The 18,094-nt window shown below is 42.7% G+C and overlaps 1 protein-coding gene across 3 annotated transcripts in view; it reads left to right on the top strand.

The window, feature by feature from the left end:
• TJAP1 (tight junction associated protein 1) overlaps positions 1 to 18,094 on the top strand; it is a 1,031,177-nt gene that overhangs the window by 857,167 nt on the left and 155,916 nt on the right. For all 3 annotated transcript variants that reach the window (XM_044061070.1, XM_044061061.1, XM_044061052.1), the window contains exon 7: positions 5,062 to 5,169. In XM_044061070.1, the coding sequence (XP_043917005.1) occupies positions 5,062 to 5,169 (108 nt within the window). The remainder of the gene's footprint in view (positions 1 to 5,061; positions 5,170 to 18,094) is intronic.

Raw genomic sequence — 18,094 nt, 5'->3', positions numbered from 1 at the left:
AAGCTCTCAGCTCCTTGTTAAATTTATTTATTTAATAGGAAAGACCAACTTGGAACAAATCCAATTTTCAGCAGAGGCCCAGGGAGAAATGCTCCAGACACGTCTTTGAAGGCATCCCAGCCAAGAATCAAACCAGAGAACCTTTTGCTATGAGGCAACAACACTACCACTGCACCATCCAGTTGACACAACTAAATCACTTAGTTTCACAGCAGAAGAAATCTGGAAATAGCCAAAATTTATTGGGGGGGGGGGGGGACAAAGGCCCAAAACCAGGGACACATTTTAAATATTGCTTGTATAATCTTAGAAAGTTGCTAAAAATAGTGTTTTGTGTTGCTGTGTGTTTCCAAAAATGATAGGAAGACTGAAACTTAAAGGGCTATCATTATTTAGTGAATTACATAAACATTACATAACGGAGCACTAGTACTACCTTAAATAAACGTAACGGAGCACCAGCTACTGCCTTAAATAAATATAACGGAGCACCAGCTACTGTCTTAAGTAAACATAACGGAGGACCAGCTAGCTACTGACTTAAACATAACAGAGCACCAGCTACTGACTTAAACAAACGGAACACACAGCCTTGGGGGAAACACAGTAAAAAAAAAACATCTCCTTACCATAAATGATCTTCCAGCAGGCTTGATGTGATCAGGTAGCTGTTTCTGAGCACATTTGTGTTTAAATATTGTGTGACGCACGAATGAGTCCTTACAGGTCTTGCAGCTGTAAAAGTGGGGGGGGGAGCTCCCTCCCCCTCGCCCTGTGGTTCTAGCACCTATGAACGAATGTTTTATTCAACATTGACCTTGTAGTAATGGCCATTTGCTTTCCCATGCAGCATTCCTTCTCACCCCTTCCCCAAAAAGACATCCTCCTTCCAGGTGCAGCTCTAATGTTCGTTTGTGAGGAAAGTGAAATATGTAATGACTGGAATAATATAGTTCAATCTCTCTATATATGGGCGCACACATACACACCATCCCCCTTGAACTGGTCATATCTGTGTTTTACATGAATTGTGTACTTGCCCTTTGCTTTTATGCACAGCAAGTTCACACTCATGTACAGCCACTTCTGGCAATCCTGTCTGACAGTTACTGCAGTACTTTATGGCACTCCACCCCCACATCGATTCACATAAAACGTTAAATTAAAGTATAAACAAACACAAGTGAATGCTGCTGTGGGCATAGGTGCGAAATTGGGCTGGGAGGAGACAGGTGCTGTTTTTGAGAGGACAAAATCAAGTGAGTTGGTGCTGTTATTTGGTGGGGTATTATGCTATTTGATTGAGGGAGATTGCATTGACAAAGTCAAGAAAACGTTTGTAGAGATGTAGGTGTGCCATTTAATACAGGAGTAGTTAAATTCCCCATGAAAGGGTCATGCTTGCTTTAATGGAGAATGATTAGATATGTTTCATGATTTTTGGGTGTTATGAATGGAATTCTGTAGTTGGCCTAGAATGATGTGGTATGAGGTCTTGTTTTTCTGATAACAGGATACAAAGGAGTTTAAGGTCATTATCCTGGTCAGTTAGTCTACAGGTGATGATGCTTCATATAAAGACAAACATGCCACCACCAGTATCACTGCTGTCTGCATTTGCAGACCTAAACAAGTGGTGGTCAAAGAAGTTATGTAAAAAAGAATGCTGTCACTGTCTTAGAACCATGTTTTAGTGAAAACTCAAATATCCATGTTTTCCAGAGTATGGAATGTCTGCAGGGAGGGCATTTTCTTATTTAGGCTCCTAGTGTTGACAAGGTCTGTTTTGATGTTTACCAGATTAGAATTTGTTTTTATTAGTTTAGTAACTTGGCTAGACTAACATTGCCTAAAAAAGCATTATAAGGTTAGAAAAATTCTTAACCAGTATGTGAAGCCCTAGTGTGACAGGCACAGGCCTTCCTTGGGGGGAAAAACATACAAAAAAGTGTGATACTCTTCCATATCACTCCAGGATGACATAAATTGTGGGCACCCACCACCACAAATTAAACAGTTATTCAAGTCAGTCTTTTGCATATGTTGTCATAATTCTCCATGATGATGAGGTACTGCTTTGAACTAGTTTCTTTCCCGCCATAGAGACATACTCGGTGCTACATCATTTCCCCTCCTCATTTTGTCTTTGGGGTGCATCAGAAGTTGTTCACACCCACATGAACAATAACCATTTCTTATTCAAGTATTCATACTTGAGGTGAAGAAACTTGAGAGCCTTGGTGATATGGTGGATTCCAACACCTGAGAGACGGCAAACTTTTACCCGTGTCATCATTCTGCCTTGAGTAGTGCATGTGTTTGCCAAGCTGTGGAGTCACTTGTAACAAGTAGATTGCCATGATCTGCTGTTTCAGCCTGAAGGGCTTAACCAAAATACTCTGATTCTTGTGGTAGCAATAGAAGAGGCTGTATGTGGTACAGAGTAGGTATTAGTGTTTTGCTGAAGTTTAGCTGTAGTGTACAAGTCCACAGTAATGTGCCAAAGAGGTCTTGGAGGTTAAAAAAAGTGATTTTTATAGCAAAGCACATAAAGGCTTTTTTAGTCTTTCAGTGTATATATGTGGTGTCAGCTTGAGTAGTGAAAACCAGTTTTGTGAGAAGTTTGCCTGTAGTCATAGTGTTTGCACCTCGAACATATGGACACATTATGCAGTAGTAATAAGTTGCTGTCAGTAAACATGTAGTAGTTTATATGCTACCTTTGAGTGCCAACTACTAGAAACCTGACAACAGATAGGGCAGACCCAGACTATGAGGGACCCATGGTTCATTTAGAGACGCTTGGATATATACATTGTGATGTTATTGAATTTAAGAACGTTTGCTGTACCTTGGAGAGAGAGGGAGGAGCTTAAAAATCTATAAAGGGGCAGTGAAGCAGTGTAAGTTGAAAAATCAGTGCAACACCATATAGTATATCACATTATAGTAGCTATGTAATATGTAACAGAACAGTATAAAACACTGCAGCTCCATATACTGTAGCACAATACAGTTCAATATGATGCCATAAATACAATATTACTTTAATATAGCTAACTGTAGTGCAACACAGTGCAGTATTACAAGGATTAGCTGAATTCTTCTTCTTTCAGCTTTTCCTGGTTAGGGGTCACCACAGCAGATCACATGTCCGCTCATGATTGGTAGTAGAGTTTTACAGTGTTGAGTTGCCAGCCCGGCACCCAACCTGCCACAGAAGGCATACACGCACGCACTCACGCCTAGGGCCAGTTTAGAGTGTCCAATCCACCTACAGCATGTCTTTGGGATGTGGGAGGAAACCGGAGCACCCAGAGGAAATCCACGTGAGCACAGAGAGGACATGCAGACTCCGCACAGAAGGCATGCCAGCCAAGGATTGAACCGGAGAACCTCTTGCTGTGAGGCGACAATGCTAACTATTACACCACCGTGGCGACCCACAAGAATTAGCTGAATAATAGGCACGAATTCAGAGCAGTGTAGTGCTGTACAGTATAGCACAGTACAATATAATATGGTACTGTGTACAATACAATGCTACTCAGTACAGCTCAACACACTGCAGTACTGTATTATAAGGATCTGATGAACAGCAGACATGGCTGACACAGTATAGTAAACCAGCAATATGTAAGGCATCCATAGTATGAGTACCTGAGCTAACATACTGAAATTTATATGTGGCGATCACTTCAGTGCCACTTAATAGTGCAAGATGGAATAGCAAGCATCCATACCACAACACAATCAAGAAACTGTATATACAGCTGTCTGTAAGACTTAAAGTGGTGGTTAATACATTGTGCGAAATGTCACAAAATTCTACAAAATGAATAATTCACTAGGCAAATATTACAAGAGAAATAGGTAGAATAGGCATAGTTGCCGCAACAAAGTACTCAAGGTTTGCACAGCAGGTTAGATGTCATTATAATAAATATTGTACAGAAAAAAATAGCAATTCATCAAGGTGTGTAATACTTTCACAGCAAGGCTACAGTATAGAAGGGCCGTAACACCCAGTCACAGCAGGGTTACAGTGCAGCAGAGCACTGGTCAGTCAGCTGCGGCTGAGGCATACAAAGTAAGGAGCAACAGTTACCAATGCTAAATCCTACATCTTTGGCAGATAGATAAAACAAGCTGCCACCATACACACCTAAGATGTATGCAAGCATAGGTAAGTTCTGTTGGTGTTCTAGTCCAGGGAGTAGGAAGAGGGAGGAATAAGACAGTTGCCAAAAAGCGTAGTTGATATTGTCATGTCCATTTTGATACTGTGTTGTATATTTCACATACCTGCTGTACTAAGCACTGCACTGCTATGATGATATGGAACTATTTGTGAATTAATTCTGATAGCAAAGTTCAAGACATATAGGTCATATAGTGCAGCACAGCAGAATAGAATGGAAATGGCATACGCAATAAATTTAAAACAGACCACAAGAGTGTACAGATCAATAAAAGTTAACACTGCCATGTAACCAGTAGCATTTAAAACAAGAAACAACATTGGTAGTAGCCCCCCTTATCTTACGGGGGGGCACAACTGAATCTGTTTCAGATGCAGAATTAACACAGAAAAAGACATAGCCTTAATTCAGCAATAGCAGACAGTAAGTGCAAAAAAGTTACTTCCCAGGTATGTCTCTATTTTCCTGTCAAATCTGGAGGTAGAGTTCAAGGCAGGCTGGTCAAGCCACAGTCTAGCACAGTAGAACAGAGGCATCTGCAAACACATGTTTAAAGCAGACCGAGAGAGTGTATGGAAGGAGTTAGCAGTTTCATCTGTTTTATCTTTGGGCTGCAGTGAGGAGAAGTAAAAGTACAGTTAAAACCAGCAGCATCTAGAGAAGCTTGACTACTTGGGAGAGCACTGTGTTGTAGTAAAATGTGCAGAATCTTTGCAAAACACTGTTGAAGCTTACTCAGTCGACTTAAACTTCTCACCCTCACTACTTTTGTTAAGTTGCAATAGTTAGGGGCAAGTGGCTCTTTATTTGTTAATGTAATTGAAGGATGTTTTTATTATAGTATTTGTCCTTTATTTAGATTAAAAGGACGGAGATGGAGAAGAAAACTTTGGATTGGGAGATTGTGGAGCTCACTAACAAACTGCTGGATGCAAAAACCACTATTGATAAACTGGAGGAGCTGAACGTAAGTACTGATGTTCTTCGTGTTTCACTGTTGCAGTCATTACATTTGGGTTATCTGCTTGCAGGTAGCCCTCAGTCGGCCTGATTAACAAAGTCTTGGGTCCTGCGTCGGTTGCTGTCCCTTCTTCCATGACGTCAGGGGTATAAAACATGCAGCCAACGTCATTACATCAGTCTTTCTTGCTGTGCAGTGCCCGAAGCAGAAGCAGTTCGCAAGTGCCGGTTGGCCGACTCCTGAAATTTTCGTTTTCAAGTTTCAGAACCGAAGTCTTCAACTAAAGCGAAGTAACCCGTTGGGGAAACTTTTTCTTGCTCCTTACTAATGTCAGTAAAAGTTAATAATTGCATTACTTGTGGAAAGCAAATACCTCATAAAGATTTTCATTCATACTGTATTCCTTGCCTTGACCTTGACCACGAGGTTACCTTGCTGTCGGTTTTGTGCTTTATTTAATCAGCGCACTATCCGTCGTCGGTATATTTTCGCCTCTAAATATTTTGGTTCTCTGTTTAAATATCCAGAAATGTCATTGGTTAGCCCTGCGATTACCGGGATTCCAAAAAACACAAAGATAAAGACAGAGACAGGCCGCCGAGGTCCAAAACTGCCGACGACGCTTCTCCTAAGCCATTCGCCAGTTTGCCGGTACTCAGTGAGGTGCTTTCGCAGCCCCTGATACCCACTACTTCTGATTCGCAGGCCTCTACTGAGACCCATTCGGAGTCCAGTATGCTGTGAGATGCTTCAACTATGGAACCCGCAAATGTCTCTACCTTGGATGGGTCCAGAGCCGCTGTGCAGGTACCGGCTTCTGAGGGTGTATTCAGGCCTACAGACTTGCATATTAAATCGCCTCCTTCTTTACTTGGGCCTAAATCTCGATCCATGCCTAAAAAAAATGACGTCCAGGCCACATGCTCAGGCCTCTATGCCTAAAAGTCAAATGATAAGAATGGCTGAAGCTCTAATAACTCTAATCAGGGGTAGCCACCCCCCCCCCCCTTCTACGAGGCCTAGGACTGAAGTTGATTATGAATCTTCTGATCAAGATTCTGTTTTTTTCTGATTCTTCTGATGATCTGGATTTGCCCTTATTTACTTATGAAGATTCTGATGCAGAGGACTCCATTCCCTCTGCTTCCCCTCCTGAGGATTTTTCTTTTGGGGAAACCTTACATACTCTAAGGGAGCATTTCCACTGGGAAAGCCAGGATTTTTTCTGATTCCAAAAAGAGGCTTGGGGATTTCCTTCTCCTAACTCAGCATAGGCCTTTAGCTATTCCTCCTGTACTAGGCGTTGTTGATGATGCTTTTTCGGAATCTAGTTTGGCCCCTGATTCCCTGCCTCCTGCTCCCAGAAAACCTGACAGATACTACAGGGTCCCTGAGTCCCACAAGTTCCTTTTTAAAAATCCTATTGCAGATCCAGAGACCATTTCACGGAGGCCCAAGGACATTAAGGCTTCTACTGCTAAAAATCCTACCCCTTCTGATAGAGACTCCAGGGCGCTGGATAGATGGGGTAAGAAGGTTTACACTTCTGCAGCCTTGGCCATTAGGGCTTTAAACTGCCAGTTCCATATGTTAAAGTATCAGCAACATGTTATTGGAGTGCTTAAACAGAAAATGATGTTGATTCCTGACTGTGTGGAAAATAAAGAATTACAGGATTTAATGCATTCTGCTGAACAAGTTGGAAAACATACTTTGCAATATGGTTTTGATTCATTAGAGGCCTCTTGCAGGGCTGCTGTTACTGGGTCTGTGCTCAGAAGGCATGCTTGGCTTAAGGAGCAATCTTTGCCTGATCATGTTAAAGCTAAATTGTTGGATGCTCCTTTAAATCAGGACCGCCTGTTTGGCAGCAAGGCTGAGGAGGTTCTTAAAAAGGTGGAAGATAAAGCTAAATCTATGCAAACTGTTAAAGATTTTTTACAAGTTCAGCCTCCTAGATTTAGTAGGCACTGGCCCTCTAAGAATTGGTCCTTTCCAGCCCCTTCCAGGTCTTCTCAAGCCAAACCCAGACACAGCAAAAACCCCAGATTTCAGTCCCAGGGGACACACAGAACTAAGCAGTCGGGGGCCTCCACTTCCAAATCTGGGAATAAGACTCCCCCCTATGATAAACTGTCTCAATAACTTCCTTTTAAAATTTCCAAGCACTTATCAACTGACTGCCCCTTTGGGGGGAAAGATTGCTCTTCATGCAAAGAATTGGGAACTCATTACCCAGGACAAATGGGTTTTAAATATAGTGTCCCAGGGGTACAGATTTAACTTCTACACGTTGCCAACACCAAGCGGGTGGCCAGACCTACCCCCAAATCAGTGGACAGAGGCCCCAAAACAAGTACTTTCTCTCTTAAGCATGGTGGCTATTCAACTGGTACCAGAAGAGGAAAAGGGACAAGTTTTCTACTCAAGACTTTTCCTGGTACCCAGAAAAGACAATTCATGGCATCCTATCTTGGACCTGTCTACTCTAAACACCTTTTTAGAGATTCCAAAATTCAAGATGCTGACTCTTCTCCAGTTACTTCCTATGCTAGGCAAAGATGCCTGGTTGGCAACACTAGATTTAAAAGAAGCATATCTGCACATCCCAATCAGGGAATCTTGCAGAAGATACCTACGCCGCACTGCCCTTTGGCTTATCTACTGCGCACTGGGTATTCACAAAGTGCATAGCTCCAGTTATTGCATTTTGCAGGCAAAGAAATATTCAAATATACCCATACCTGGACGATTGTCTAATTCAGGCTGAACGCCAGGACATATTTTTGAATCATCTGGCCTTTGTACAAAGGGTTCTAACTTGTCTGGGGTACACCATAAATGAAAAGAAATCGCAACTGATACCCTGTCAACAAATTATATTCCTGGGTGCAAGCTTGAATACAACTTCCCAGATGGCTTACCTCCCGCCAGAGAAACAAATTCATGTGACAGTCTACTTCAAACAAGTGGCCACAAAAACCCTGCCATCTGCAAGACAAATACTGCAGGCCTTGGGGTTCATGGCCTCCTGCATTCTTCTAATTCCATATGCAAGACTGCATATGAGGAAACTACAGTGGTAGCTAAAAAGCCTATGGTGTCAACATTCTCAGTACCTAGAAACAATGATTCCTGTCATACCTTGCCTACGCCTAGAGTTCCTTTGGTGGACAGAGGCCTCCTACATAAACAAGGGACTACCTTTTACACCACCCCTTGCCGCCCACACCCTAACAGATGCATCAGACTATGCATGGGGGGGGGGCTCAGATGGAAGGGAAGTGCTTTCAGGGTAAATGGAACCAAAGTCAAATGTACCTGCATAACAATCAAAAAGAAATGTTAACTGTACAGAATGACAGCCTTCAAGGACCACATTCTTCCAGGACAACTAATGGTAAAGATGGACAACACCACTATTATGTGGTACATAAACAAGCAGGGAAGTACACATTCTTACCCCCTCTGCAGACTAGCCATGGCACTGTGGAACACAGCCTTGAGCTAGAGCTACCAAGTGCACCTACAAGCTCAGTTCCTGCCAGGAAAATTAAATACACTGGCAGACGGACTAAGCAGAAACCTCATGGACCCACACGAGTGGAAACTGGAACCAAGAACTTTTCAACATGTTGACAAGCAAATGGAGGAGCCCATATATAGACCTGTTTGCCTCTCCCCAGAACTACCAATTGGACAAATTTTGCACAAGGACTCCCCACAAATAAGCCTGGAAAGTGGATGCTCTGTCCTTCAGCTGGAAAAACCTATCAGTCTGTGCCTTCCCTCCCTCTGCTCTCCATAGTACTACTAAAAATCAAACATGACAAACCAAGGATGATTTTGATTGCTCCAGACTGACCGCGCCAACACTGATACCCCCTTCTGCGCAGTGTCATGGTTACCTCCATGGCACCTGCCTCAGACTCCTTACCTTCCGTCTCAGCAGGAGAACGAGATTCTGCACCCTCCGATTCTAACACTGAACCTTGCACCCTGGCTAGTTACTTGATCTCTCCTTTACCATCCCTCAGCAAACCTGTGATGGATATATTAGAGGCAAGGAGGCCTAGTACTTGAAAATCTTATGCTGAAAAATGGAAAAGATTCTGTGCCTGGAACCAGTCTCAAGGGATGAGCACAGCAGCTCCCAATTTATCTCAGATTTTACAGTACTTAATTGAGATGCTTCACAAGGGCCTGTCTTTTTCCTCCATTAAAATCCAGATCTCAGCCATTTCAGCTCATTATAACACAGAACCTCCCCTATTCTCTCATCCATTGCTCAAGCAGTTCCTCAGAGGGGCCAAACATTTGAGACCACCCAGGAGAGCTCCAACCCCAGCCTGGGACCTTAAGTTTGTCTTGGAGAAACTCATTCTACCTCCTTTAGAGCCAGCTGTTACTGCAGACTTAAAATTTCTTTCTTTGAAAACAGCTTTCCTTTTAGCAATCACTTCAGCTAGAAGGGTATCTGAATTACAGGCTCTTATGGCAGTGGAGCCTTTCATCATCTTTCATGCAGACAGGGTGTCTCTCAGAACCAGTCCATCCTTCATGCCCAAGGTGGTATCCAGTGTGGCTCTTAATCAGTCCATTCAATTGCCAACCTTCTTTCCTAATCCACAGAATAAAGGGGAACAGGTACTGCATTCCTTAGATGTGCACAGACAACTTAGATTCTACTTGGACAGGACTAAACCTCAAAGGAAATCTGAACAACTGCTGCAGGGGCAGAGGGAAAGGCTATTTCAAAGCAAACCATTTCTAAATGGATAAGCCATTGCATTAATTTATGCTATAAGCACCATGGAAAACCTATACCCCGGGGATCAGACCTCATTCCACTAGGGCTGCATCTACCTCTACAGCCTTTCTCAGAGGTGTCCCTACCAGGGACATTCTAGAAGCTGCTAACTGGAGTTCTGTACATACTTTCACCAAGCATTATCATTTGCCAATTTTCTCTAAATCCAGAGCTGGCTTTGCCACTGCAGTCTTGCAGGGCCTTATAGCTGGCCCTAATGCTATCTAAATTCCTCTTCCCAACCATAGCTTTGGGAATCTACCCAAATGTAATGACTGCAACAGTGAAACATGAAGAACATAGTACAGTTGTGTACACTTGTAGATGTTCAAGTGTATTCACTGTTGCAGTCCTGGTTACCCTCCCTCCAGCCCCCTAACTTCTTTTGGCTATACCTCTACTTTCCTTTACTATGCTTAAAAGCCTTTTTGGTGTATTTGCTTTTTTGTTGGACGTATATCTTTGTACTTTTATATTTAATTGCTTCCCATTAGGGGGGCACCTGACATCTGGGGCAAGGAAAGACTGATGTAATGACATCGGCTGCATGTTTTATACCCCCGACGTCATGGAAGAATTGACAGCAACCGACGCAGGACCCAAGACTTGGTTAATCAGGCCGTACCTGCAAGCAGATATCCCAAATGTAATGATTGCAACAGTGAATACACTCTACCATCTACATTTATGGTAAGTGTACACAGCTGTACTTTTTCTTTAGCTAAACTCAGACATATACATTGCTACTAATATGTGGTGCTTTTGACATTTTATTACCATTCGGCAGTGCATTTAAAAACATTCTTTCCTTTATTTGTAATGTAATTTTAAGTCTGATGTGTGATGCTGAGCAGTGTGATACTCTGGCTTGTAGAACCTAACAGCAGTAGAACACATTTGACAGTTTTATTAGAGACATAACAGCTTCTTCCTTCCACTGTAGGTGGGTGATGGAAGATGTCACTAAAAAATAAAAAGAATGCATTTTGTGTAGTTTCTTTCTGCTGAACTCAGTGATGTCTAAACTTGGATTGATGTTTATTTAGAATGTTAACGTTTAATTTTCTGTTTTTTTTTTAATCCCAGGAGGATTATTAAAGCAGTATTTGAGCATTGACTTACACTTTCACTGCCTGATTGGCCTAGCTGACCTTGAAAAAGGGGGGTATGGTCTAAGGGTGGGCACTGGAAAGAAGTAAATGGTCACAAGACTCAATTGTCTTGATTCTCCAATGATCCTAAGAGCAAATGTACCTTTGGTATCATGATTCATCTGTCTTCAGATGAGTGCACTTTTAAGTATTTGCCTGTCTGGAACCACCAACTCCTGCGGACATCAGTGATGGGAATAGGTGTCCTTGAGAAACCAAGCAGTTGTCATCTTTGCAGTTCCACATATTGTCCATATGTAGCTTTTAACAGTTTAAAATTGTGGTTGTCTTCATCAGCCTGTCTTTTCTGTTATTGCTGTTGCAAAAACAATTTTTGGCTTCTTTTGTATACCATTCATATGCATTTGGAAAAAGGTGAATTTGTAACATCTAGTATAACAGTGCACAGTGAGATGTGCTTTAGCTGGAGTACCAAATATTCACATAGTACTTCTGATTTAACAGTGTATACTCTGTTTTGACAACTATTGATATTTTTAAGCCAGCTCAGTATTGTAGTTGGATAAAGTCATGACTGCATCTAAACATTCTGGGATTAACAGGTGACCCAGATGCCATTAAGGAGAATGGGAGTGAACAGCCGACGTTGGCCGTCCTGCCTTGTGGGTGGGTGGTGGCTTTATCTGCTGCTATACTAACACATAGTGAAAATTAACTGTAAAAAAAAAAACGTGCAGCACAAGGGCCTGGATGCCTGCTTCTCTGCTAAGCAGTTGAGTTGTTTCTGTAGCTGGAATTGGCACTTGTGGAAGCTTGCATGTGTTATAGGGAAAGTTATTGGTAGCCCCACTTCAGCATAGTGCATATCCATATCCAGCAGTCGCCGGGGGGGGGGGGGGGGATACAGGTTAAGGATCAAAAACAACTAACTTTGTAAAAAAGTTATTTTTTCTCATTTTTTATGGAATAAGTAACATACAAAAATAAGAGAAAATATGCTGCCACCTCTTCCACGGAAAGGTGTTCCTGGTTATTGTTTTGTAAGAACACACCAGTAATATGATTCATGAATTACTGAGTGTCTGCTTGAATAAAAAATGTAAAGTATACATTACCTTTTGTAAAAACAGATGACAAAACCAGAGCATCCAAATGGCTACTGGTAGTACCTAGTAATGAGACACCATTTCTCTATTAATGCAAGAAGTAATATAGCAACTTTCTCAGAAAAATGTCATGACCATCAGATACAAAACACACTTGGCTGATGGTTCCATGTTTAAAAACACATATACAACCTTATCTTCTTTTAATGCAGTTTGTGGTGTACAAGTCTAAGCTGGGGTTGGGTCATAATTTCAGTGTCAAAAAGTACTATTGTATTTAGCAGAAATATATATGATTTTATTTCTTGTGTATTAACTCAATAAAGAGATGTCTTAAGCCATTATTGATTCTTGAGCAAAAGTTCACCAGAGCATCCACAATAAAAAAAAAAAGTGTAATGCAAAATGTTAGATTGGGGCAGTAAATGCACACGAGATTAAGCCATTGGGATCTCTCTTTAAAAAGCTATAACTCTGTCATGTTTGAATTTTCATTATGAAACATATGGATAGTAACATCTGGGTATTCATCAAAAAACATGTCCAAGACTGCAGTTCTAACTTCACAGTTTTCAGTGCAGGGGACTTGAGAATATGACCACATAGTTAGCTGTATAAAACACACACACACATTTTTAGTGAGATATTCAGGATTTGTAGTAATGAAACTGATACTTGAGAGGAGTATTTTAAACCATTGTTATGGTCAACATACTGAGCAGAATTTCTCCACAGCACCCAAAATGAAAACGGTGTGTAAAGCAGGAAGGTCAGACTGTGGCAAAGGCACATAAACCAAAACATAAACCAAAGCCCGTTGGGCTTTGTCTTTGTTATAGCTCTGTCTCCTTGGAGATTTCTTTATGAAACACTGTACTAATAACAGAGGTATTCAGCTAGAAAACACAACTAAGACTGTAATTCCATCCACAAGGCTGCTAGTGTAACACCTCTGAATCCCACCCACAGCTTTAGTCACTTGAAAGCAAGGCATTGTAGCCATGGTACATTAAAATTGAAAAAATATTTTTTACTGATGACATAGGAGTTTTACTTCTGATATAGTAGCAACAATTAAATCAGATTCATAGCATCTATAAGTGTTTGCTGTACCTGTTTCTGCCTGTTTTGTGAAAAAAAAAGAAAAAAAGAAAAAAATATCTCTTGTTTTTCCTGCTTTACTAGTTTAGTCCAGTTTCAGAGTTGCTGATTCCTGGGCTTTGGTTGTAGTTCCTGTGTACTGTTTCCTTGCCTTATTTGGGGGAGAGGAAGTTACCTTGCTTACCAGTGGGAGTGGGAAGCATTGAGCTGCCTTTTGTCCAGTTTTGTGAGGTTTCAGCCAGTAACTAGTAGTTTATTGGTCGCTTTGGGCCAGTTTCTAGCTTTTTCCAGCCCCCTGGTATAAAACGTGGTAAACGCTTGTTTTTCAGCTTGTACCTACTCAGCACAGACTCCACGTGGGCCAGCAGAGTAATCCAGGCTGCAGAGAGCTGAATAAGCGACTTTTCTTGATACTAAGTATATTTTTTGTTGCTTTCCACATCTGAATACCTAGCGACTGTATTTCGCCTGCCTTTCTGTTACATTGAAGCTGTTTTTACTGCATTTAACTTAATATTGCACTTGGAATCCTTGTTTGTTACTATTTGACTGTATTTGTAGCAAATTCTTCTGTGTAAGCTGTAGTAGCTGATTCATAGCATCTGTAAGTGTTTGCTGTACCCGTTTCTGCCTGTTTTGTGAAAAAAAAAAAAGAAAAAAAGATCTCTTGTTTTTCCTGCTTTACTAGTTTAGTCCAGTTTCAGAGTTGCTGATTCCTGGGCTTTGGTTGTAGTTCCTGTGTACTGTTTCCTTGCCTTATTTGGGGGAGAGGAAATTACCTTGCTTACCAGTGGGAGTGGGAAGCATTGAGCTGCCTTTTGTCCAGTTTTGTGAGGTTTCAGCCAGTAACTAGTAGTTTATTGGTCGTTTTGGGCCAGTTTCTAGCTTTTTCCAGCCCCTGGTATAAAAATGCGTAAACGTAGCTGAGCTGCCACTGTTGCACACTAGGGCAGCGCCGGTTAGGCAGGTTTAAACTATTCGGCTACCTAAAGTCCACTCTTCAAATTTTCCCTTAAAACTACCTTCCTCGAACTATACTACTGAACTAATCAGCCTATCCTATAACTAAAAAGATCATCTCCACTTGACTCCAAGTAGACTATTCTCTATCTGTTAAACCTAGCACTTGCTCCTACAGTACTTATTACCTTGATACGGCACTCTTGTCATAGATAGTACCCCAAAAGGTAACCCCCATTTCTCGGTCACCCACGTCCCCTGAATCTTTTTAAAGTTTTTGTCTATCCTTCTAGCATGTCGAGGGATCAGTTGCTAGTGTCCTCTCCTGCTCAGCTGGTGAACCTGGGAATACTGAGGCAATGTTACAATTGCCTCATGTACACAGACAACCCTCTCCTCCTCCCACAAAACACAAATACATGCGAGAGATGCAACTATACGGCCAAACTGGAGGCTGAGCTCTCTCAACACAGGACTGGCAAGACCAGTCAGGAGGAGAAGGTTACCACACACACTATAGACCCAGTCTCACATAGCACCATTACAACCTCAAATCATACACATAAACACACAAAGACATACTCGGAGGCTCTGATCAAAAATCTACCAAAACAGCAGAGGCCACCAAAGCAGACACCCAAACAACCACCACCTCAGAACCACCTCAGAACACAACACCTGCAACACATAGACCTCACAGTCAGAGTGTCAAACAGTCACAGCCCTTAAGGCCAAACACAATGCCAGACACATTAGTCATTGGTGACTCCATAGTCAGACACACTGACGTCCCGCTCACCAGACTGAGTAAGGAGAAGGTCACAGTAAGCTGCCTGTCGGGCGCTAGAATCCGCCACATAACGCAAGCACTCAGGTCTCTCAACAGCAAGTACAAATATGACTCAGTCATTGTCCACGCTGGTGTAAACGACCTGAGACGTACCTCCTTGGACTACATGAAAAGAGACATTGAGGAGCTCTCTGATTATGTAGCCCAGGCAGGTATGACCCTGACCTTGAGCAGTATCCTACCTTCACCAAGAGTGATGCCACAATACAGAGATAAGATGATCAGCTTTAACAATTGGCTTAAACACTGGTGTCATTCAAAGGGGATCCAGTATCTGTCTGCCTGGGATGACATGCTGGACAAGCCACGCTGCTGCAAGGGACGGCTTGCACCTGTCACCCTGGGATTCCGGATATTGGCAAAGGCTCTTGCCACCCCCATAGTGCCTTTTTTAGGCAAGGCTCAAATTCTAAACCTACCACCCTAGAACACAAAAAAGGGAAAAAACTAAGGGTAATGCTGCTCAATGCCAGAAGTCTCAATCTCAAAATGCACGCACTCGAGGCCCTTCTCAGTATGGAGAACATCGATGTCTGTGCTGTGACAGAAACCTGGTTCAAGGCTCCTGAGAGCACCCCAGCGCTATCAGGTTTTACCTCATATCATGCGTTCCGCCCCAAAATCCGGACAATACCAAGAAAGGAGGGGGTATCCATATTCATCAAGGACACCCACACCTCAAGACTGGTGGCAACGCACGATGCATCGGAGACCATCCAGGTGCAATTAACCATAGGCAAGACTGCTCTGCAAATTGTAGCATGTTACAGGCCACCCTCACAAACTCAGGAACCTCACATGGCCTTCCTGAAAACACTAGAGGGATAAATGTATCACCAAACACCATCATACTAGGTGACTTCAATTACCCTAATATAGACTGGGAACACTACTCAAGCCCAAACACCCTAGCCCAAAAGTTCCTGGAATTCATAAACTCAAATGCCATGGAACAACTAGTCACCATCCCCACAAGAGGAGATAACATACTTGATCTCATCATCACGAACATGGGAGCACAATGTTCAACACCGGAAGTATACCCCTCACTGGTGAGATCAGATCACAAACTAATCTCGCTGGAGGTCCTCATCCCACCCCCACCTGAAATAAAAAAGACCACAGTAAAGAACTTCTCAAAAGCCGACTTCACACTTCTAAAGACTAGAGTGGTCTCCTTTAAGGCCCCCGAGCCGGCGGAAAACAGTACTCAAGCCGCTGAATCACTTACAAACGCCTTCTACCAGCACCTGCAGGACTGCATGGATAAGGCAATCCCAAACAAAACAAAGACTCTCAGTACCAAAGGCAAGCGTCCAGTCTGGTGGACCCCAGCCATAAACAAACTCTACAATAAAAGGAGGAAGCTACTACAAGATAGAGCAAAATCCTTAAAAGGTAAGACACCCTTGATCACTACAAGTAAAAAACTAAGAGCTCTCATAAAATCATCCAAAGCAAATTTCGAGAGAAAAATAGCTAAAGACTCAAAAGACAATCATAAGGCCTTCTTTAGCTATGTTAGAAACCTAGGAGGAAACTCCCAGATATGCTCAGAACTAGTTCAAAATGATGTAAAGATTACTGATCCTACAGACATTGCCAACATACTGGCTGACAGGTTCAGTGCAAACTTCTCCCCAAAAGGAGAGATATCTATACCAAACGATTGCAGCCCCCAAACATCTCCAGCGCCCAAGTGAGAACTGCTCTCTCCAAAGCAAAAACACAGCATCCATGGGACCTGATGGTGTCCCCGGCTGTGTGCTCCACGAACTCAATGAGGAATTAAACCCACAGCTAGGACAGCTGTTTAATCAAAGTCTTACCTCTGGATACGCACTCCAGGAGTGGCGCACTGCAACTGTGGTCCCACTTCACAAAGGCGGTGCCTCCACCGACCCTGGAAATTACCGCCCATTAGCTTGACAAGCCTTATCTGCAAAGCCATGGAGAGGATCATAATGGACCTCATAAATAAAGACATAGGAATTTGCAGACTTTGGATCCAACCCAGTTTGGCTTTGTCAAAGGCAGATCATGCCTTTTAAACTTGGTTGACTTCTTGAAACAGTCACCAAAGCCATTGACGAGGAAAGGCAGTCCATACAGCCTACCTCGATCTGGCTAAGGCCTTCGATACAATACCCCACTCGGGTATCATTGAAAAACTCATCAGCTTAAATGTTAACCCATACATCACAAGATGGGTTGCAAACTGGCTGAGTGACAGAACCCACAGGGTCAGAGTTGCTGGCGCCATGTCAGACTCAAAACCTGTCACAAGTGGTGTCCCACAGGGCTCAGTCCTGGGCCCACTCTTGTTTGGCATCTACTTTTCCAAGTACAAGCAAACACAGGAGGGTTATGGCTGACAAAGTTTGCAGATGACTGCAAACTGGGCGCCATAGTAGAAAACACATCTGACACAGATATCCTTCAGAAGGGTCTCACAGAAACGGATAACTGGTGCCAGAGCCACGGCCTGAAGTTAAATGCCAAAAATGCATAGTCATACCCTTTGGGAAAAACAAGGTTACCCCTAGCTACCAAATAGGTGGCAATCCACTGAGCACAGAAGAAGTTATCAGGGACCTGGGGACCCAGGTTGATAGTAGTCTGTCATTCGACACCCATGTAGCTAAAGTAGTTAGGAAGACCTTCTACATTGCCCACCTTATCATGAAGGGATTCTCATCTAGATCAAGGGAGGTCATAGTCTCCCTTTACTCATCACTCATCAGACCAATGATTGAGTACAATGCCCCATTCGGGATGTATCTGACCCGACACTTGCAGCAGCTGGAGAGGCCACAAAGTTCCTCACCAAAAGGATAAAGGGTCTCAAAATCTGTCCTCTGCTGCCCGACTGAAAGAACTCCAGCTCTATTCAGTCGCTACGCTTGCTCAGAGGTGACCTCTGCCTAACATACAAGGCCATGTCAAACCCAGATTTGATGAATATGCTTCACCTCAAAAATCTAGATCCATC

This window comes from Protopterus annectens, chromosome 1.part0 (genome assembly GCF_019279795.1).
Source record: "Protopterus annectens isolate FY-2018-M chromosome 1.part0, PAN1.0, whole genome shotgun sequence".
In the NCBI taxonomy this organism is placed as follows: Eukaryota; Metazoa; Chordata; order Ceratodontiformes; family Protopteridae; genus Protopterus; species Protopterus annectens.
Note: the sequence above shows the minus strand (reverse complement) of the source record. Positions and strands in the feature narration are given on the sequence as shown.